The 23954-nt window shown below is 44.5% G+C and overlaps 1 protein-coding gene across 2 annotated transcripts in view; it reads left to right on the top strand.

Moving 5' to 3' along the window:
- Window positions 1–4879: 4879 nt before the first annotated feature.
- PDK3 (pyruvate dehydrogenase kinase 3) overlaps window positions 4880–23954 on the top strand; it is an 87280-nt gene continuing 68205 nt past the window's right edge. The window contains exon 1 of one of the 2 annotated variants that reach the window (XM_016193032.2): window positions 4880–5521. In XM_016193032.2, coding sequence (XP_016048518.2) covers window positions 5416–5521 — 106 coding nt within the window. In that variant the 5' untranslated portion in view covers window positions 4880–5415. The remainder of the gene's footprint in view (window positions 5522–23954) is intronic. The other variant, XM_016193031.2, reaches the window with a different exon arrangement.

Here is a 23954-nt window from a genome sequence, read left to right as displayed (position 1 = left end):
GATCCTTACGTCGATCCTTGTGCTTCGCGCCACCTGCACTTAACCTGCTGCGCTACCTCCCGATTCCCCAGACCGTCTTTTTTAATGTGTGTACAATGATCGTTTTACCAAGCACTATTTTGGTCACTCATCAGTTTTACTTCAGTTGTTTCTGAGGTCTTGATAAAATGTTCAGTAGTTATTCTATGGAATAGTTTGATCAATGTCACATTATATTTGCTTTGTATTACCTGAGTATATTTTGTTTCACATTTTGTAACTAAGAGATATTGATTGCCCCACCAAAGATACTGAGATGCAACTGACATACAGCATTTTGTAAGTTTAAGGAGTACAATAGAATGGTTCTTTGCACACAAGTTGAGTTAACACCTGCCCCTGGCACAATTACAGGTTTGTTCCATGTGAACTTTCAAGCCAAGCCATATAGTTAGAAGACCAAAGGTTTCTAGGATGGAGCACACAGTGTGCTGCCTGGAGTTAACAACATCACATTGTGTATGGATTTTTTTTTTTTTTTAGAACAGAACAGAATCAAATTTACAGCAAAATCAAGAACACAAACTTTCCTCTCACCCCTCACCCAGTCCTCACCTCATCTTACATTCACGTGGGACATTCGCCAATATTGAATAAAGTAGTTTGGTCCCAGTTCTTTTATCAGATGACCTGGGTACTCACCTAATGTCCTTTTACGTATACAGAGCCCTATGTGGGGCAGTTGGGGACAGACTCTGTCATGTCACTGGAGGCTCCTCTTAGCTGTGGCAGTGCCTCAGATCGTCCTGGCTTTTCATGACCTTGGTACTTCTGGGAGACACTGGGATCAAGTATTTGTAGAAACAAAGTTGTTTTGCAACCTTGCCTTTGAAGAGAGAACCCACCACTTCTGGTCATGCTATTTTATATTGTTGTTGTTATTATTATTTTACCAGAGCACTGCTCAGCTCTGGTCTATAGTGATGTGGGAGAATTGAACCTGGGACTTTGGAGCCTCAGACATGAAAGTCTTTTTTTGCATAACCTTATGTTGTCTCCCCAGCCTCTGATCAAGCTATTCTTTGGCACCCAAACAAGGGAGGAATTCAGCTCCAACTTTTGAGAAGGGAGCCATAAACAGACACACACACACACACACACACACACACACACACGCATGCTCCAATTCATCAGGCCCCATGCCCAGAGTTTCTGCTTCAGTAGGTCTGAGATGGAGCCCAGAAGTCTACATTTCTTACAAGTTCCCATGTGCTATTGGGCTGGGGGTCTTACTGTGAGGGGGAGACTTAGTCATAACATTGGTGTGTTCAAGGACGTGGAAAGCACTCATCAAACTCTACTGATTCCTCTCAAAAATTTTCTCATTACTGCCAGCACTGAAATCAGTCCAGTGATTCCTACTCTGCCAGTTAACATGAAACTGGCAGGTAAGGACACATGTATAGCTGGGTCAGAGACACACGGATTTGTGTTTATTTAATTTAATTGAGGGTTGAATACCTCCCAGGCCACACCTGTGCTCATTTGAGATATGATGTGTCACAAGTGTCAGGGAGAGAAATAGGACAGACTGTCTGACACGAGAAGGACCTGGGTGGCTGGGGCAATGGTTCAGTGGGTAGAGCACAGTGTATGCAAGTTTGTGGCCCCTAGTTTTTTTCCTAGCACAGCATATGCTGGAGTTATGTTTAGGTCTCTCTCTAAATCTTAAAAATGGGGGAGATATAATAAGACCTGCAATTATAATGTAGAAGGAAATATAAGTAATTGGGACACAGAAAGGTCCCACAGTTTAACCTTGGACTGGGTCATCTGAGCTCTGAACCAGCACAGTATTTCAGCAAAGCCTTCCTTCCTTCCTTCCTTCCTTCCTTTTTATTGCCACCAGGGTTATTGCTGGGGTTTGGTGCCAGCACTATGAATCCTCGGCTCCTAGCAGCTTTTCTTTTCTTCACTTTTTTCTCCACCCCCCCAATTTTTTAATACATACACACAGAGAGGGAGAGAGAAGTTGAGAGAAGATGGGGAGATAGATAGGGAGAGTAAGATAGACACCTGCAGACTGGCTTCACCACTTGTGAAGTGGACCCCTTGAAGGTGGGGAGTGGGGCCTCCAAATGGGTCCTTGCGCTTGGTAATATGTGTGCTTAACTGGTATGCCACCACCCAGTCCCCCACAATATTTCTTTCTTCCTTTCTCTCTTTTTATCTTTTTGCCTCCAAGATTATCACTGGGGGTTGGTGTCGGCACTATGAATCCGCTACTCCTGGAGGCCATTTTTTCCCATTTTATTTGATAGGACAGACAGAAATTGAGAGAGGAGGGGGAGATAGGGAGAGAGAAAGATAGATACCTGCAGACCTGCTTCACTGCTTGTGAAGCTTCCCCCCTCCAGGTCGGGAGCGGGGGCTCAAACCTGGATTTTTTTGGTCCTTGCATTCAGTACTATGTGCCCTTAACTAGGTTGCCATCACTTGACCCCCTACCACAATATTTCTTATACCCAGTTCTTTCATATTTTCTCCAACTTTCAGGATTTTGCCACCTTTTGGAGAAGCATTAATATAACTGGGGTCACAACAGTTCAAGAAACCCACTGAATACATAAATATAAAGTAGTATTTTCTTCAGGGTCAAAGGAGGGAGTGAAACAGGCTCTTTGCCAGCTCTGCTCAGGAAGACTAACAGTGATTTCTCTGCTGCTCAGGCTGAGAGGTATTCCCTCTCCTTGGTACTCCTCCTCACTGGTGTTTAGCTCACTTTATGCTGTCTGGCTGCTGCTACCACTGCCAATCCTACTCTGCCTCCTGGTAACACTGAGAAGGTGACTAGAGGAACCGCAAAATCACAGGTCTTTTTGTCTGCCCATACACACCAACAGGACCGCTTAGCTGTGCTGACCAAGCTCCTGGTTAAAGAGGTCATTACTATATCTGTTTTAGGCTTGGGTTTGAAAAGTAATTTACACAGTATTCCACTGCCAAGATGTTACTTGAGAGTCTAGAGATAGGGAAAGGACATTGGATGTCTGAGTGTGTGTGCTATTATGAAGTTCAGAGGAGCAGAGAAGCAGATATAAGCAAAGGATTGTGGGCCTAAACACCAAATGAAGGCACAAGGGCTAACCAATCACACACCAATGAGAAAACCAGTCCAATCAAACCAAAGTTTCTAGTTACAGTCCATTTACATAAGAGAATGTTCTATCTTCTATTTTGTTGATGTGTGTATGTTGCAAAATATCAAGCCAAGTTTGATAGAAGGGTTAAAACCAAGTCGTACTGGCTTGGGGAGATAGCATGATGGTTATGCCAATGACTTTCATGCCTGATGCCCCAAGATTCCAGGTTCAGTGCCAAAAGCCAGAGCTGAGCAGTGCTACGGTAATTTTTTAATTATTATTTTATTTTATTTATTTTCCCTTTTTTGTTGCCCTTGTTTTTATTGGTGTAGTTATTATTGTTGTTATTGATGTTGTCGTTGTTAGATAGGACAGAGAGAAATGCAGAGAGGAGGGGAAGACTGAGAGGGGGAGAGAAAGATACCTGCAGACCTAATTCACCATCTGTGAAGCGATGCCCCTGCAGGTGGGGAACCCTGGCGGAACCTGGATCCTTCTGACTCCGGTCCTTGCGCTTGGCACCACGTGCTTAACCCGCAGGTTACTACCCGACTCCCCCCTTTTTATTGCCTCCAGGGTTATTGCTGGGGCTCGATGCCTGCACTATGAATCCACTGCTCCTGAAGGCAATTTTTCCCATTTTGTTGCCCTTATTATTATTATTGTCATTGCTGCTGTTGTTGGATAGGACAGAGAGAAATGGAGAGAGGAGGGGAAGACAGAGAGGGGGAGAGAAAGAGAGACACCTGCAGACCTGCTTCACTGCCTGTGAAGTGACTCCCCTGCAGGTGGGGAGCCGGGGGCTTGAACCAGGATCCTTCTTCTTCTTCTAGCGTTTGCCCTTCTTCCGTAGCCAGTCAACAGCGTCAGGTTGAGCCTGATGTAAAGTTTCAAGACCTCCTTTGAATCTGGAGAGGTGGCAGTCGTTGACTATGTGGGTCATAGTCTGTCTGGAGCCGCAGGGGCAGTTCGGGTCGTCTCTGGCTCCCCAGCGATGGAACATAGCGGCGCACCGGCCATGGCCTGTTCGATAGCGATTGAGGAGGGCCCGATCATAACGTGCTAGGTCAAAGCCGGGTTGACGCTTGCAGGGGTCTGTGATGAGGTGTTTGTTCTTTACCTCAGCTGACTGCCCGGCCCCTGGTAAATTTTTTTTAAAGATACAATAAAATAAAAATTTAACTATTTAAAAAACCAAGCAGCACCTCATACATTCACATTAAGTTCAAGTTCCCTCTGATACAAACAATACCCAACAAGTAGTAAATTTAGATTCATGCTCAGAAGTAGAGATGGCGGTGAAGCATGAAATAGAATCGAAGCTGTCCTTTAGTGCTGAGAATGGTTGAAAATTGCAAAAGCCTTAAAGTTTATCTTGTTCAATGGTGGGGAGAGGAAGGGTTTATTAAACTGAGAATTGGTGACCTTACAATTAAGTTTGTGCAAAGGTATTGGGGAGGTTTGGAGAGCGGAGGGTATGGGTGGTAATGCACAAGCCACGCAATAATTAGTGACTTAAGAATCCTGTCAAGGTGTTGGGTGGGTGGGGAGTGACGGGGGTGGGGGTGGGGGAGGAAACCGTCTATGACATTGGAGTTCTGACAAAAGGGGGTGGGGCGAGCGTGAAACAGAATCAATGAGCCCAGAGGTCCTGGTGGTTGGGGAAGGTATAGATCAACCAAGCAGAACAGGCAAGATCAAAGTGTCAGGATGTAACCAACACCTTGGAGTGCAGCAACTACATTATTACAGGAAGGCCTCCCGGAAGAGGTGTCTTAGGTCAACAGGGGCCTTGGGCCACACGTAGGATCAGATTTTGGGCGTTGGTTCCGGGTCTCCTCCCAGTGTCCCAGAACCTCAACCACCGAGAGGTGGCAGGGAACCTAGTCCCTGGCAGGGTGGGGGCTGTTGTACTTGCGGGCCGAGCCGGGTCCCGGGGCGCGGAAGGGGCGCGCCAGCCCAGCGTCGCCGCCAAAGAAAGCTAGGGGTAGCGACGGCCAATCAGCGGGCGGCGCGTGCGGCCGCGGCGCCCCTCGTGCCCCCGCGCCCCCCGCGCGCAGCGTACGTGCGGCGGCCGGCTCCTCCCATCCAGGCGGGGCCTCGCGAAGCTGCGGGCGGCCGCCGCTGGCCCGGTAGCTGCTGCTGGTGCTGCTGCGGCGGCTGCACCCGCGGCACCCAGGCCGAGGCGGAGGCCGGGAGCAACTGGCTGACGTGCTCCACCCGTGCGGCTCAGCGGTGCCGGCCCCTGCGGCCGCTTGAGGTCTCGGCGGCTCCGTGCACAGCCCCGGCGACGATGCGGCTGTTCCAGTGGCTGCTGAAGCAGCCGGTGCCCAAGCAGATCGAGCGCTACTCGCGCTTCTCGCCGTCGCCGCTCTCCATCAAGCAGTTTTTGGACTTCGGTGAGTGTACACCCGCCGCCCCCCCCCCCCCCAACCCTCACAGTGATCCCTGCGGCGCCGCCGACCTTTCTCCTTGGGGCTCTGCAGCCTCGGGCAAAAGTCCGTGGGAACCGCGGCCGGAGCTCCGGGATGCCGGGAGACTCAGCTGGGGTTCGAATTTCGGGGCGCTGAGGGAAGGGCCTGCTCACCCCACGCCGCAGGGGGCTGAGCCGGAGACGCATGCCGAGCAGGACTCGCCGCGTGGCTAGTCTGAAGCCTACTTTGACACAGACCTCGGCACCCCTAAAACTTTGGAGTGCAATGCGGATGGCGTCTTAACGTTTTCATTTTCTTTCTTTCTCTCTCTCTCTCTCTCTCTCTCTCTCTTTCTCTCTTTCTCTCTCTCACTCTCTCTCTCTCCCTTTCTTTCTTTTCTTTATTTCTTTCCTTTCTTTTCTTTTTTAAGATTCTCCTCCTGGTTGGGTAAGAGCTATTTAGAAACATCTCAGGTCGAAAAAATGATGCAATGGCATTCTGTGCTTTTTCTGCGCTACGGTGCACCGTGGTGGTGGAATTGGGGGCGGGGGGGCTGGGGCTGCTGCCGTGGCTGTTGTGGAAATGCAGTTAAGAGGCCTGAGCTGCGGGTAGTGCGGGGCTCTTGGCACCTGGACGGGCTCCGACACCACCCTCACCTTGTTGGACATCTCCTGTGTCCCGCCCCCCTCTCCCTGCTGGAGAGTTCGGAGACCTGGCTCCCCGACCTGCCCAGGCCCAGCAGCAATGCGAGTGGATTCCACCACCCGATGCGAACTGGATCGTGTTTCCCCAGAGCCAGGCCTTTTCCAGCGCTGTGAATCGCTGAATGCCATGGAGATGGTTGTGAAATACTTGGGAGTAACAACACAAAAGTGCGTATCCAGGTGTCAGCATGGGACTCAGCATCCTTGGCGGAAAATATCAGTAGAAGGCAGCCACAGAGATGTTCTAAACTGTCAAGGGAAATAATGGGACACCCGTGCATGTAGATAACTTTTTTTTTTTTTTTTTTGGTAAATGTAAAAGAATGGTGTAGGATGGGCAGAAAAGCTCACGCCATGGTAAGTAAAACCTTCCTGACAAGACTTGACAAACAACATGTGATATTTGGTGTAGTTAACAACTTGGGACAGGAAGAGAGGACAAAATCAATGAGTTGAGGTCAAATTTAAATTAGAGAAACTAATTTCGCCAGAGAATGGATCAATCAGGAAAGTCAAAATCCAGTGAGATGCTGAGTTTAGCATCTTGAACTTCATTCCCACAGTCTTTTCAGCAACTGGTCTTTACCATTTCTGGCCACTTGTGAGAATTTTGGAGTTTGGGGGCAGCTCCTAACTTGAGAGTTTGGAAAGAAAATGATGCCGTTGCTACTACCAGCATGTTTCCCATCTCTAATTTGTGGTTTAGAGAATATTCTGAAAGTCTCGGGTAAACTAAGCTAGTTTAAGTCACAGTTAAAGGACCAGAAGGAGACAAGCTCCCAGTTCCTTCATTCCACCCACAAAGTTGAAGTGGTCACTCCAGTAGCTTGGTGAAGTTTCAGTTGAGTTATTTATTTTGATCTGTCTGTTTATTTTTATATTTATTTATTTATTCCCTTTTGTTGCCCTTGTTTTATTGTTGTAGTTATTATTATTGTTGTTGTCATTGTTGGATAGGACAGAGAGAAATGGAGAGAGGAGGGGAAGACGGGGGGGGGGGGAGAAAGAGAGACACCTGCAGACCTGCTTCACCGCCTGTGAAGCGACTCCCCTACAGGTGGGGAGCCGGGGTTCGAACCGGGATCCTTATGCTGGTCCTTGTGCTTTGCGCCACCTGCGCTTAACCCACTGCGCTAATGCCCGACTCCCTATTTCTTTATTTTTTAATTTTTATATATTTTTTATTTCCACCAGAGCACTGCTCAGCTCTGCTTATGGTGGTACTGGGGATTGAACTTGGGACCTCGGAACCCCAGGCATGAAAGTTGTTTTGCATAACCATTATGCTGTCTCCCCAGCTCTCTTTTAAAAATATTTTATTTATTTGTTTATTTATTTATTATTGAATAGCGACAGAGAGAAATTAAGAGGGGAAGGGGAGCTAGAGGGAAAGATACAGAGACACCTGCAGCTGTGCTTCACCACTTGTGAAGCTTTTCCCTTGCAGGTGGGAACCAGGGGCTTGAACCTGGGTCTTTACACTGTAATGTGTGCACTTAACCAGTTGTGCCACCGCCTGGCCCATAGCCCCTTTTTTTGTTAAATATTTTTTAAATATATTTTTTTAAATATTTATTTTATTTATTTATTCCCTTTTGTTGCCCTTGTTGTTTTATTGTTGTAGTTATTATTGTTGTTGTCATTGTTGGATAGGACAGAGAGAAATGGAGAGAGGAGGGGAAGACAGAGAGGAGGAGAGAAAGATAGACACCTGCAGACCTGCTTCACCGCCTGTGAAGCGACTCCCCTGCAGGTGGGGAGCCGGGGTTCGAACCGGGATCCTTATGCCGGTCCTTGTGCTTTGCGCCACCTGCGCTTAACCCACTGCGCTACAGCCCGACTCCCTTTTTAAATATTTTTTTTAATTTGATAGGACAGAGAAATCAAGAGGGAGAGAGAGAGAGACACTGGCACCACTGTTTTACCAGCCCTGAAGTTTCACCCACTGCAAGAGGGGGGGGGGGGCTCTTGACCCCAGGTCCTTGCACATGGTGGTGAGCGTGCTCAGCCAGGTGTGCCACCGTCCAGCCCTTTCAGCTGAGTTATTTCTATCACAGTTTTATCTACCCATGTCAATAGGTATCTTGGCAAGGATGCTACTTGAGTGGGAAACACATTGGGGGATCGCGTTGTTGTGGAAAACCCTAAGGACCTGTATCTGGAAACAAATGCTTTAGTTCTTGCTCTGCCACTGACACAAGACTGGCATTGCTAAATGGCGGAACCTCACTGGGGTTCATTTTCCTCGTTAATAAAATGTGTGGGTTGTAGCAGGTAGTCTTTGAAGCACAGTTTCTAAGTTGTGCAACTGTTACTTCCAAGGAAAAGGGGTGAGCTTTTTAAAGAGAAAATGACTAGCTCTTTTGATAGAGGATTCCTTCCAAAGGCTTCTGACCCCCTGGGGAGGGGCCAAGGGCTCCACTAAACTAGGCTCATGGAAGAAAGTCAGATAATCCAAGTCTTTTCTGAATAGCTACTGAAAAAATTAGATAGAGAGATAAAGATGGTTATAATGGAATTTGCTAGAGTCTAGGAGCCTGGCTTGTTGTAACTCAGAAGTCAATCAGGTGGCAGGCAGTCTATCTTTCCTGACAAGCCAACTGGAAGAAAGTAATTGCTACACAAAGGCCGCTTCTCTTCTCCCTTCCCCATACTCTGCCTCTTGCTATAACAGTTCTGTTTTGGCAGGTGGTCTGGGAGTTTGAGATGGGCAATGTGGGGATTTTTTTTCAATCATGATTTAACATTGTTTTACAAGATTATCAAATTTCAGGTGTGTTTTCTTTCCTTTTAAATATATTTTTGATTTACTTTTCCCCCCTTTGTTGCCCTTGTTTTTTTTTATTGTTGTTGGAGTTGTTGTTGTTGTTATTGATGTTGCCATTGTTGGATAGGACCGAGTGGAGAGAGGAGAGGGAGACAGGGGGAGAGAAAGATAGACACCTGCAGACCTGCTTCACCACCTGTGAAGCAACACTCCTGCAGGTGGGGAGCTGGGGGCTCGAACCGGGATCCTTACACCAACTGATCCTTGCGCTTAGCACCATGTGCCCTTAACCCACTGCGCTACCACCCGACTCCCCCTTTTAAATATTTTTATTTATTTTGGGGCCAGGTGGTGGTACACCTGGTTGAGTGTACATGTTACAATGCTCAAGCACCCGGGTTCAAGCCCCCAGTCCCCACCTGCAAGAGTGTGAAGCAGGGCTGCAGATGTCTCTCTCCCTCTCTGTCACCCCTTTCCCTTTCAATTTCTGGCTTTCTCTATCCAGTAAATAAGTAAACATAATTTATAAATAAACATAATTTAAATATTATATTTATTTTTAATGAGAGGGCTACACACACACACACACACACACACACACACACACACACCACACCTACCCACCCCCAGAATACTGCTCAGCTCTGGTTTATGGTGGTGCTGGGAATTGAACCTGGGACCTCAGACCCTCAGGGCCATTATGCTGTCTACTCTGCCCTTCAGGTATATTTTCATACCCATCCATGATATATGAAAGTCACCACCCCCCACACCAAGGGTCTGCTCCCTCCAGTCCCCACCTCTACCCTGTCACCATTTTACTTTCTCACATTGTACAAGAGACAGTCTGGTTAGCCTTTTCCCCTCCATTCAGGATAATCACCTCCACTTCTATCTATTTTGTTGCTTTGTTGCAAATGTTACAATGTTCCTTTCTGATTGCAGAGTCTTGTTCCATTATTTAAAAGTCAGGTGTGTGTGTGTGTGTGTGTGTGTGTGTGTGTGTGTGTGTGTGTGTGTGTGTGTGTGTTTTGAAAGTGAGGAGGAAGAAGAGTAGCAGCTTTGTGGCTCCATATATTTGGGGAACTCTGCAGGGGGAGCCTCCTGGTGGGCAGCAGCCATGACCACTGGAAGTGGCAGTGGGGACCGTCACCTGTTCTGGGCCTTTGCTCAGAGGGGCAGCTGATCGATTTCAATCTAGTCTGTTTCCAAGGCCTTTGTGACGCAGATGGAATAGATGTGGTGCCCTGCGGTCTGCTATGGCTTTCTCCTTGGCTCCTTCACAGATGGGCATCAGCTTGTGACTGGAATAACTGTACAGGGATCTGAGAAGAGATATACATGGAATTTTATGGTTTTAAAATATTTGTTTTATTTAAGAAAGTTGGGGGGACCCAGAACATTACTCTGTCATAATCTCTGGCTCAAACCTGGGGCCTGTGGACATGCAAGTCCCCTCTATCTACCGAGCCAACTCCCTGACCAGGGAATATTATGTTTTATAGTGTTTGTTCTAACCACAACCAATAAATCGTAGTTGCTACGATTTATTGAGATAGCTTTATTATGGTAAAGTCACTGAGATAGCTTTATTATGGTAAAGTCACTGAGATAGCTTTATTATGGTAAAGTCAACCACTCTAGTATATAAGGACAGCATCTTCTTTGTTTTAGAGAAGATGGAAACTGCTTCTTCAGAAGAAATGATTTGGTTTAAAAACAGGGTTTCTCAGTGTCAGCACTCTTGATATTTGGGGAAACAGACCATTTTTGGGGGGATTGTGCTATGCCCTGTGTGAAGCTCACTAAAGCAGTATCCCTGGGTTTTTTTTTGGGGGGGGTTGGTCATACCAGGGTACCACTTTGGGATAACTTTCAGATATTAGAGACAGAGAAATAGAGTCACAGAGAGAGAGAAAGAGAGAGAGAGAAAGCACGAGCCACCACAGCACCGAGACTTCTTCCAGTGCAGTGGGGTCAGAGTTCACACCTATGTCATATATATGCAGCAGTACACTCTTTATTTTATTTTAATTTTTTAGCCTTCGGGTTATTGCTGGGTCTTGGGACCGGCACTATGAACTCACCGTTCCTGGTGGCCTTTTTTTTTTTTTTTTCCATTTTATTGGATAGGAAAGAGATAAATTGAGAGGAGGGGAGATAGGGAGAGAGATAAACACCTGCAGCCCTGCTTTAGCACTTGTGAAGCATCTCCCCCGTAGGTGGGGAACCGGGGCCTGGAATGCGTATTCTTTTGTACTTAGTACTATCTGTACTTTACTGGGTGCTCCACTGCCTAGCCCCTCAGTACACTCTCCAAGTGAGCTATTTTGTCATCCCCCTAGTATGTATGTATGTATGTATGTATGTATGTATGTATGTATGTATGTATGTAGCTATCCATCTATCTATCCACTAGATGCCAGTAACATCTCCTACCCCACTGTGACCACCAGATATGTCCTCACATAGTGCCGTGACCCTCCGGGGTAGCAGGATCATTTGTTGAGGCCACTGCTGTGAAGCATTTAGATCTGTGTCTTTTTCTTTTTAAATTTTTTTTATTATCTTTAGTTATTGGATAAAGACAGCCAGAAATCAAGAAGGGAGAGGGTGATATAGACAGGGAGAGGGACAGAGAGATACCTGCAGTCCTGCTTCATCACTCATGAAGCATTCGCCCTGCAGGTGGGGACTGGGGGCTCAAACCCAGGTCCTTGCGCATTGTAATACACGCGCGCTCAACCAGGTGCGCCACCACCCGGCCCCTAGATCTGTGTCTTCTGTGCCGGGGCCCATCCCCCGGCTCCCGGTGTACATGACTGGGGTGGGGTGCTAACCGGGATTGAAATGTTCGGAAGCTCTGACTCTAAAGCCCTGTTCCCCTCTCAGCTGTGGGCTCTACTTCACTTGCCCTTTATTTTAATTAATTTATTTTTTTTTTTGCCACCAGGTTTATCATTGGACCTCGGTGTCAGCACTACAAATCCACTGCTCCATGTGGCCATTTCTTTCTTTCTCCCCCCCCCTTTTCTATTTTATCTGATAGGAAGGACAAAGAGAAATTGAGAGGGATGGAGGAGAGAGGGGGAGAGGAGCTACAGACCCGCTTCACTTGTGAAGCATCCCCTGTAGGTGGGGGGTCCTTAGACATGCAGGTAGCGAGCACTCAAGCAGGTGTGCCACCACTTGCTCTTTAGACTATCAGTAGTAAAAGTTCCTGGAATTCAAGTCTTACTCGGAGTGTGGCCATCCACATAGCCAGTGTGGCAAAACTTGCAGGTTTTCTGTATGGATTAGGAGTTTATATAGACTTTAGGACATTCTGTTTAAGTGGTATTTTTCTTTTGGGGCTGATTAATTACACTTAGCCCAAGTTCAAAAGATGCGAAAGGACTTAGAAAAGTCTTTCTGCTTTTGTCCACCATCCTCCCTGTTTTTGCATAAATGGCAGCTTGTATACCTTGCTTTTAAAAACTGAATACCTTAGAGAGCTTCCCCTAGCTCTGTCATACCTGCAGAACAACTTCCTTTCACTTTTTTTTTTTTTTTTTTTTTTGCCTCCATGGTTATCCCTGGGGCTTGCTGCCTGCACTACAAATCCACTGCTCCTGGCAGCCATCTTTTTTCCATTGTTGTTGCTGTTGGTTGTTGTTATTGATGTCCTTCTTGTTGGATAGGACAGAGAGATATTGAGAGAGGAGGGGAAGACAGAGAGGGGGAGAGAAAGATAGACACTTGCAGACCTGCTTCACTGCTTGCAAGGTGACCCTTCTGCATGTTGGGAGCCGAGGGCTCGAACCGGGATCCTTGCACGGGTCCTTGCACTTCACAGCATGTGCGCTTAACCTGGTGCACTACTGCCCAGCTGTCCTTTTCACTTTTTTAAGACTTGGGGGAATTTGTGTGCATTATGATGCCTGGACCAACTCCCTGTTCATGGCTACTAGGTTGTTTAGATTCTTTGTTCCAACAGCAAGTACTATAGTGCATTTTTGTGTGCATTATTTCTTGGTGTCTGAGTGTATAAATAGGACACATTTCTAAACATGGGGATTACCACATCAAAATTTTGGTGAAATTTTGATAAGCATCCCCAATTGCTTCCCACAAGATGGTCTGCTTATCCTCTCCCTGGAAGTCTGAGTGTGCGAGTTTTCCTACACCACCACTGCACTGTTGCCAAACATTCAATAAGCGCAAAATGGTAATCAGACCTTTTCTTTCACCCTGAGTCAATTTTTTAGCTTTTGTTACAGAAACCTTAACTGTGGACACAAGTAGAGAGAAGAGTATGGTAAACTCCTGGGTTCTTTACCTTCATGTCCATGTCTGTAGATGTTGAGTATCTGAACAGGTTGACAGCCTTTCTTGTCACTGTTAGGTTTGGTTCAGATTGGTTATTTCTGTTTTTATAAGAGAATGCTTTCTCACTTGGTAAAATCCTCCTTGAGGCCTTTTAAGCTTAGTGTCCTTGGGGGGGGCAGTTGCTCTTTAAGGACTTCCTCTGTTCTTTTGTCTTTGTATAGGTTTTAGATTTTCTGTCTCTTCTAGCGTCTGTTTTGATATACTTCTCCAGAAAATTACCCAAAGTCACTTTACATAACACAGATAGTTGTTTCTTATCGGTCTGATTTTCTCCCATAGCTCTGCCCCCTTTAATTCTTTTGAATTTTTTTTAAAGTTTTTTTTATTATTTTTATTTATTTATTGAATGGAGACAGCCAGAAATCGAGAGGAGGGGGAAGATAGGGAGAGAGAAACAGTGACACCTGCAGCCCTGCTTCACCATTAGTGAAGCTTCCCCCTGCAGGTGGGGACTAAGGGGCTCGAACCCCAGTCCTTGAGCACTGTAATGTGTATGCTCAACCAGGTGTGCCACCACCCAGCCCCCTCCCTCTTTAATTCTTTTTTGTGTGCTTCTCCTCCCCCCTTTTTGGTTGCTGGTTTATTTGGTTGGATCCATTCAGTTTTATGACTTGTTTTCTAGTTCACTGTCTACACTGACTCTATTAATTTCCACTGATCCCTATGAGTTGATTTTGTTATGTTTTCTTTTTGAATTGGTTGTTTCTTTTTCTGTTTTGTTTACTTCAATACTTAAGGCCACAGTAACTGTCCTCAGCATTGCTTTAGCAGCTGCAATAAGGTAAGGTATTTGATTCTTTTTCCTCCCAGCTCTTTTTTTGCATCATCAGGTTTTTATTCTTTTGTGAATTGAGTGTTACCTGAGTTTTTAAAGTAATACTCATTTTTTAAAATTTATTTTATTTATTTATTCCCTTTTGTTGCCCTTGTTGGAGTAATACTCATTTTAAGAGAGGGAGAAATGCCAGAGTATGACTCCAGTATGTCCAGTGCTGGGAATCAAACCCACGCCCTCATGTTTATAAGTTCTACATTCTATCCACTGAGTTGCCTCCTGGGCCATGAGTTAATTTGAGTTTTAAAACTTCTACTGTAGTGACATCCTACATTTTAATTTTGTTGCATTGTGATTAGAAAATTTTATCTAGGTTATTATTTTTTAACTACCAATGTTAATTTTTTTTTAAAAAATAACAATCCTCCAAATCATGGGTCTCTTCTCACAAGCCTTGATTCAACAGATTTTTAAAAAATATTTTATTTATTTATCAATGAGAGGGATAGGAAAAGAGAGACAGAAAGAACCAGACATTAATCTGGTACACGTGCTGCTGGGGTTCAAACTCAGGACCTCATGCTTGAGAGTCCAATGCTTTATCCACTGCGCCACCTCCCGGACCACCCAATGCTAACTTTGTAGGCTAATCTGTGATTGTGTCCTGTGAATGTTCCTTAGGCAGCAAAAAGGTTTAGGTTGCCTCTCAGGTTACAGAGAATTGCTGTATTAGAGATGCCATATTAAATATGCTGTTACAGTTTTCTGTGCCTTTTCTTTTTTGTATCTACTTGATCTGTCGTTATCCTGAGAGAAGTTAGTCTCCTAATAATATGATTCTACTTCTCCGTATACTTCTAGTTTTTGCTTTACGCCTGCCTGTTAATAATAATATGCTTGATACTCAGATATTTTCAATGGCCATGTTCTCATCATGAGGAGTACATTTTTTTACCCCCAGAGCATTGCACTGTGATGCAGGGGATTGAACTTGGGATCTTGGAACCTCAGGCATAAGAGTCTTTTTGCATAACCACTATGCTACCTCCCCCATCCAGGAGTGATGCCCTTCTAGTTCAATGCTTTGGGGCCGTGGTTCAGCTTAACTGATATCTAGGCCCCAAATTTCCTCTGGCTTAAATTTTCTGGTGTAGCCTTGTCCTCCTTTTATTTCTCAGTCTTTTCCCAGCCACTTTGCTTTAAATACTGTCTCAAAATGTAGTCTCGATAACTACTTAGCTTTGAATCAAACTTTTCCTGCTGTGTGATTATTATTATTATTATTTGCTATGTGATTATTTAATTTACACTTACTATGGCAGAGCTGACATCTCTAATGATAAGCATCTAACTTTTTTGTTGCTTTCTGTTTGTAATCCCTTAACTTCCTTACCATATTACATAATATATTTGCTTAGTTTTTATCTTATTTTTCTTAATAATGAAGTGTGAACTTCTGGCTGCTGTGGTTATCTCTAGAATACTCATTTCTGGAGACTCTCTGTCCAGCCTGGGTCCCACTGGCCGCATGAGCCTGTGGAATAGCTGAAGTGCTGTCAGTATGACAAGAGAAGCTGAATGCACTTACTGTAAATGCAAATTTAAAACTGCTAGTCAGTTCAGTTCATTGGACACTTTTAAATATGTTTAGGACAATTTGGATATGTGAACCTACATTATCAGCATAAATCTGATGTAAACCTCATGGTGGATAAGTTATTTCTGATAGAAACATAGCTTCTGAATTGAGACTTGCTCTGAGTATAAGGTTCACTGGACTTCAAAGGTGTCAGATAAATAGTATAGCTATATGATAAATATAACTGAAGTGATAACATCTTAGCTTTGGTTAAATAAAATGTAAAGATTTAACTATTAAGTTAATACAAATGCTAGGAAGTTGAAAATTACATTGTATTTCTGTTGGAAATAAATAAATAAAACAGACTGTTGATATAGTTTGTTGTAATAGCTTGTTAAGACTAATAGAAAGAAACTCATTTTAGTGTTCAGAGTAAACATCGGTTGGTATCTCCCTCTCGCTTTCTGAGGAGCTGGAGCCTCATACCTGAGTGATTTTCACTCCTAGACTGATTCCTTCATGCAAGTAGAGGAAAACGGAGAGACTCCACAACACCAGAGCTTCCCCTGGTGTCATGACACTCCCATGTGGTGTCTGTCCGAGCCACATACTTGGCAAGGCACACATTCTACCTGCTGAACAATCTCTCAACCCATGATTTTCTTAATATACAATTTACCTGTTTTGTCACATCCCCCCCCCATATGTCTTACTCTCAGGATTTGGGGGCCATTTATTGTTTTTGAATGGCAGTTAATGTTATGCTGGTTTGTTGTACTTGTATAACTCTGAGACTTCTTTTCCCTTAGTAGTTATGAATGAAATGTACCCAGTTGATCCGGGAGGTGGTGCAATGGATAAAGCACTGGACTCTCAAGCATGAAATGTTCCCAACAATGCACAAAAGGCTAGCTTGGGTTGTCATGACATAAATTAAAGATGGAACCTCTTGAGTCTTGAATGAGCTCATAGGAAGTGGTTCACATTTCTTTTGTAAGTGTAGTTCACTTTCAGCCTCACCTTGTGAGCTCGAGTCCTTTGTGAACTGCTTTCATCCCTTCCTGCCAAGGTACTTAGCCTTGGTTTGGTTCCCCAGTTCTTCACTCTGTCTCTTGCAAGGCTGTGCTTGTATGAAGGGCATGTGCCACCACCTCCTTTGATTTCAGTTTATTTTGTTCTGAGCTACTTCTTTCCCTCAGGGGGCAGCACTTCCTCTTCTGTCGCCTCTTGCAGCTCCCTTAGTGGTTTCCTCTTTGCATAGAGTCGGGACTTCATCCGTGGTGAGCACTGACTCCACAGACATGCCATTAAACACATGTCACTTCAGTCTGCTGTTAGATCAGGTCGAACATCTGTAATGTCCCTACATTTAACTATAGCAGCTCACAAACAAAACCACCAGCACACAGGTTATATGACAACTCTGCCTTCTTTTCACAGAAAAGACTTCCCCTTATCACCACGCTTCTGTGACCCTCAGAGCCTTTACCCTGTTTTTACTCATTTTGCAGTTTAAGGGCTCAGATGCCTTCTATTTTCCTTTATAAGGTATTTTAAGATTCTGATACCCACTGAGAAGTTGACTTTGGCTCCAAATAACTGCTCCTTGGAATGTCCTGGTTTTAAAAATCCTTGTGCTCCTTGAAGCCTGGTTACCACTGGGGATAACAGTGATTTTTGTTTTGAGAGAAGTCACAAAGATTTTTCTTCCTTTTAAAAATTGTGTTAGGGAAAGGGGGAACAGTCATGTTCTGTTTCCCAGCGTGTGTATTTTGCACCTGCACGCATGTAGACATGGCATACCTTTTCTATAAGCATTTTTTTTCCTACTGTGGATTGCTGCCAAGAATGAGACAGAAGCCAACAGAATTAAAGGGGAAGAGAACAGTTTGTTTTAGGGCAAACATGTCTGATTTGACTTACTGCCCCTTGGTCAGTATTTGAACTTCACGAATTTACCTTTTGGGTCTCCTTAATTTGTTAGAGCTGGATTTCAGTATGACTTGGTCTGTGGAGCTCTGGGTACTCACGGTGTAACTCCAGCTTCATTGTCTTTGCTGTCTTGTGTGCTTTGAAGGAGGGTAACATAGCTGTGCTTACTGGCCTGTCAATACGTTTATGTTCAACTTTGAGGAACTGGCAAGATTGGGGGAAGCCTTGGCTTTGTTTCTGGATGGAGTCAGAGAATATCAACACTTTTCCTTTTTCCTTTAGACTTTGTGGGCATTCCTTTATTTTACTTCTGTGATAAGTCAGTCTCAGAGTTGGGCAAGTCCTTTTATTTTATTTTATTTTATTTTATTTGTGACTGAATATTGATTTACAAAGTTATTAGACACAGGTATAATTCCACACCTTTCCCACCACCAGAGTTCTGTGTCCCCATTCCCACCATTGGAAACTGCAGTAGTTCTCCCAAGGTCACAGATAGGGGCTGACTTATTTCAATAACCACCTATATTTACATATACTTGCCCATTTTTTTCTATAGTTCTCCCTTCCCTTCCCTTTCTAATTTACACCCACACCTATTGCTACTTCTGAATGTCCTTTCTTTTTTCCTCTTTTCTCTCCAGGTGTTGGGGTCTTGATGGAACTGGAGTTCAGAGTTCTCATCTTCTCCTAACATTGTTCCTTATTTAATAATATCTTAGTCAAAGATGGGCAGCCAGCCTGTAGTTTGAGGGCTACTAAAGCGTTAGACTTTTTATTACTTTTTATTAAACTTATACTTAAGTGGCTATACTTTTTATTAAACTTAATACTTAAGTTTTTAGAGTTTTAGGTTCATTAACGAAGTTTGGCAAATATAGAGAGAACCCCCATATTCCATCCACCCTGTCCCCAGACATAGCCTTCCTGACTGTTAACAGCCCACACCAGGATAGGACATTGGTTCCAACACATAAGTTGGTGCTGGTCCAGCAGACTTTACAGTGTCCACACTTTACATTAGGGGTCACTTTTTGTATTGTCCACTTTCTGAGGTTTTTGCAGCATCTGTTTCTATAAATAAGTTTTGGTGGAACACGGAAATGCCCATCCCTTGCATACTGACCTTAGCTTCTGTCCCTCCACCTCAGCAGAGTGAGTAATTGTCACAGACTACTGGACCCACAAAGCCAAAAATGTTTACTTTCTGGCCCTTTACAGGAACTTTGTGACCTCTATTCTGAGATAATTCCTCTCTCCTTTGGAGAAGCAAGCACTGATTGCTCTGAGTCTGTACGTAAGTGATAACACTGTTTCTCCTATGTGCTGGTTATGTCAGACCACCGACTCTCTGGAGTGTGACCCTAGGGGTAGGGTAGCCTGGCTTTTCCAGATGGTTTCTCTCTAGACTATGTGCCCTGTGTGGGATTACCTTGTGAAAGGCTTTGAGGGCGGTTATGGCTTTCAACTCCGGGGCTCTCAGGAACATTTAAGAGGGACAGTTTATCCTCAGCTCTGCCCAAATGAGGCTGTGTGATTTTAATCATTTAATGGGTAACACAAGGGAGAAGTTTTACCCACCCCCAGGTTTAGTCTGCATTTTGTTATGTTTAAAGTACCCTTAACCCTTCAATTTTAATAGCTGAAATCTTTGGTACTTATCAACATATATGATCAAAGGCATTTGTAAAGACTCTCCCATAATTTTTCCATCCATTGTTTGGGTTAGCCTTGTAACTTCTGTCATATGTGTATATGTTAACATTGAATGTTGATTTCTTTTTTATCAAAGTATGAGCTTTTAAAAAATATTTATTTTAGTGAGAGAAATGGGGGTGGGGTAGGTGGGGGAGAGGGACAGACACCAGAGCACTGCTCAACTCTGGCTTGTGGTGGTGCTGGGATTTGAACCTGGGACATTAGAACCTCAGGCAACTTAAGTCTTTTGCATAACCATTATGCTGTCTCCCCAGCCCAGAAGTTTGAGCTTTTATATATACTCAAATCACTAACAGTATTTTTATCTTAATCAGTTTTATTTTTTGTTTAGTTTATTGCCATTTCTGATGGGACATTTATGGTTAACAACTTTTGTTCTATTCTCTGTCCAATTGCATAGCAACAGTTATTAAGACCTTAAATCTTGCTTTGATGTTTCTATCTTATCACATACTAACTTCACAGAGTAGCCTATATTTGTGGATCAAATTAAATAAGATAGTTTCTCTGATTTTAGCTAAATGTCACAGACTAGACTTTGTTTTGTCATTTGTGTTGAAATTTGATGAAGGTAGTTCTTTTATTTGTTATTCTGCATTTTTAGAAAATCTTACTGTTCTTGTTCACTTGTAGTTCTCGGTAAATAGGTTGATAGGAAGTAAAATGTGTTGGGGGGGGCTGGAGGTGGCTGTGAATGGCTTCCTGGTGTTCACTGCAAGTAACCTGGAAGCATCTTCAGCTAGCTCATTGCACTTTCTTTTTTTTTAAATTTTTTATTTAAGAAAGGATTAGTGAACAAAAACATAAGGTAGGAGGGGTACAACTCCACACAGTTCCCACCACCCAATCCCCATAACCCACCCCCTCCCATGGTAGCTTTCCCATTCTCTAGCCCTCTGGGAGCATGGACCCAGGGTCGTTGAGGGTTGCAGAAGGTAGAAGGTCTGGCTTCTGTAATTGCTTCCCCGCTGAACATGGGCGTTGACTGGTCGGTCCATACTCCCAGTATGCCTCTCTCTTTCCCTAGTAAGGTGTGTCTCTGGGGAAGCTGAGCTCCAGGACACATTGGTGGGGTCTTCAATCCAGGGAAGCCTAGCCAGCATCCTGGTGGCATCTGGAACCTGGAGATTGAAAAGAGAGTTAACATATGAAGCCAAACAATTTGTTGAGCAATCATGGATCCCAAGCTTGGAATAGTGGAGAGGAAGTGTTAGGGAGGTACTCACTGCAAACTCTAGGGTACTTCTGCTTTCAGGTATATATTTTGCAGTAGTTTATGGATACGTGTGAACATAAGCTCTCTCTCACAGAAACTGGTGTATATCTAGATTATGGGACTTTGTTAGAAAGTGAACTACCTGAGATGAAATTAGAGTGTACTATAAAAGGAAAGGTCTCACCCGAGTAATGAAGTTGAAGGGTTGTCATTCCACACGTGAAGTCTCTGGATACAGTCTGAGGTGAAGCATGTTGAGGTGGCAATCGTTGCTTTGGTTAGGTTGTAATCGGCGGATGCAATATTATTTGGTTTGGATTGGGAGATGCATACGGGAAAGTGGGCCCTATCCAAGGGTTCCAGGACTGGGGGAAGTAGGGGCTCTATAGTGAAGATGTGAGATTCCTGCTGTCTTAGGGTTCAAAAATAGTTAATATTATCATCACATTATTTGTTAATTGGGTTAACTTTGAAAAGTCCCTTTGTTATGGTTTGCTGTACAGTACCCAGTATCTTGTATATAGCTGTGCTACTGGATGCTTCTAATCTACTTGGTCTAGGCTTTTGAGAGAGTCCGCATATCAAATACATAGCCTATATATTAAAAAGATTCAGTTTGTCTTTTGAGAAACTTTGAGACATACAATTGATTTCCCCCTCTCATATTAACTACTGATTTATATGTCTACATTTTGCTAGGAGTGTACATAAACACCATTCCCACCACCAAAGGACTGTGACCCATCCCTCCTGCCCACTCCCACCCCCCACTGGCCCAGGAAGCTACATGTCTACCCCTCATCACTGGGTTTTTACTTTGGTGCCCTACTTACAATTTGATCAGGTCCTGCTTTTAGTTTCCCTTTCAGATCTTCTTAGTCAGCTTCTGTTGATGAGTGGGATCATCCCATACTCATCTTTATCTTTCTGACTTGGAGAGCAGTCTGGAAAACTCTCAGAAGGCTAGACATGGACCTTCCATATGACCCAGTAATTCCTCTCCTGGGGTTATACCCCAAGGACTCCATAACACCCAACCAAAAAGAGGTGTGTACTCCTATGTTCATAGCAGCACAATTCATAATAGCCAAAACCTGGAAGCAACCCAGGTGCCCAACAACAGATGAGTGGCTGAGAAAGCTGTGGTATATATACACAATGGAATACTATGCAGCTATCAAGAACAATGAACCCACCTTCTCTGACCCATCTTGGACAGAGCTAGAAGGAATTATGTTAAGTGAACTAACTAACTCATTGCACTTTCATGCCAGGGAGGGCTCCCTCCTTCACCTTGAGGTAGAACTGGGTTTGATTGTGACCCATGCTGGGTGTCCTTTCTCAAGGAGAGCCCAAGTAAAGAACTCCTCTTTACTGAGATGATATGTTCCGCCGTAATGAGTGGCACCAGCTGTGTACACACGGTCCTTTAACAGTGTGGGAATTAGGGACCAGGTAGTGGTGTACCCAGTTGAGCATACTTGTTACCATGTTCAAGGACCTGAGTTCAAGTCCCCAGTCCCTGCCTGTGGGGGTGGTGATAGTGGGGTAAAGTTTCATAAGCATTAAAGCTGTGCTGCGTATGTCTCTCTCTCGTCTCCCTCTCTCCCCCTTTCCTCTCAATTTCTCTCTCTCTCTCCAAAATAAATAAAATATTTTTAAAAAGCAGTGTGGGAATTAGGGGCACTGACCTCACTGCACAGTAAAAGATCCCAATATGATACCATCCTGTGGCATCCCGGGACTCAGCTGCCAGTCTCCCCAGTTACACAGCACTATCCAGGTGTCAGTGGACCTACACAGCTCGCTGTGCTGTCCAAGGGTCAGCTGTATTATATTTACACAGGTCAATAATATTGAGGTCCCCTCTGAGGAGTAACTTGACAGTAAATTATCTCTCCAGACCTGAGTTCAAGTCCCCAGTCCCCGCCTGTGGGGGTGGTGGTAGTGGGGTGAAGTTTCATAAGCATTAAAGCTGTGCTGCGTATTCTCTCTCTCATCTCCCTCTCTCCCCCTTTCCTCCATCCAAGCAGCCACGAGTTTATTCTCTTTTGTAGACTCCATCTATTATTCTACTTTTTTGAGTTGTACTAGTGTTTTCTCTCTTCCCTGGATCTGGAGGCTAATGTATAGTAGTTTTAGTGCTGGGGCCAAATCTTAATCTCAAAGCATGCAGTTAACATTCCCAGGTTTTGTTGGCCAGAAGACAGTGCCCCCCCCCCCTTAATATCTGTGGCATTCATATCTTTTCCTGAGGAACTTCTCCATTTTTGTAGACCAGAGCCTTCTCCTCAGGGTTCTGTCTCAACCTCCTCTCTTACACCCTGTAGTAGAGCTTGGTAGCAGATAGTTCTAAACCTGACTGCAGACTTTCTATACATCTGATTGATTTCTCTCCTGCTTCTGAAATAAAATTATTTATTATTATCATCCACAAACTGGCCATATAATGTGCTCAAGGCAGCACTTGACTTCCAATAAGCTCTCAACCTTCTTGCTCACAGCTAGTGTCAGTTTCTCTGAAAACAGCCTTTCACACCCAAAGGCAGTGTTACTTTTGTCATCTTTGGCCTGCTTATATTTCTGCATCTTTTACCTGAAGTTGACTGCAATAATTCTGTTCCAGAAGGAAAAGAAAATGGACTCTAGAAACAGGAAAAGAATTGATGGCAGACTGAGCTAGCATTTCCCGAGTCCATACCAGTACAGTGTAAAATTCCATGTCATTGAATTCTCACAGTAGTCATGTGTTTTATATATACATCAGGAAATTTTGGTTCGGAGCAGGCAAGGAAGTGGCGCTCTCTCTCTCTCTCTCTCTCTCTCTCTCTCTCACACACACACACACACACACACACACACACACACACACATGGTAGGACCACCTGCTTGCCTCTTGCCCTCTGTCACTGAGGGTGCAGGCAATGGATTTGGCAGAGTGTGAGAGAGAAGTGAGCAAGCTGGAGGAAGGGAGTCACAGGGCTACTGTCAGTCACCGCGCCCCAAAGTACAGTCATTGCCATCATGGATGTGTGCAGCAGATTCCATCCCCCATGTCTAAAGCCATCTAGAAGAGAAAGGGGAAGGGAGGTGATGCAGTGGATAAAGCACCAAACTCTAAGGCATGAGCGCCTGAGTTCGGTCTCCATCATCACATGTGCTGGAATGTACCCCCTCCCTAAATAAATTTCCTCTTCTTCTTCTTCTTCTTCTTCTTCTTCTTCTTCTTCTTCTTCTTCTTCTTCTTCTTCTTCTCCTTCTCCTTCTCCTTCTCCTTCTCCTTCTCCTTCTCCTTCTCCTCCTCCTCCTTCTCCTTCTCCTTCTCCTCCTCCTCCTCCTCCTCCCCCCTCCCCCT

Source organism: Erinaceus europaeus, chromosome X (genome assembly GCF_950295315.1).
Source record: "Erinaceus europaeus chromosome X, mEriEur2.1, whole genome shotgun sequence".
NCBI classification, from domain to species: Eukaryota; Metazoa; Chordata; class Mammalia; order Eulipotyphla; family Erinaceidae; genus Erinaceus; species Erinaceus europaeus.
Note: the sequence above shows the minus strand (reverse complement) of the source record. Positions and strands in the feature narration are given on the sequence as shown.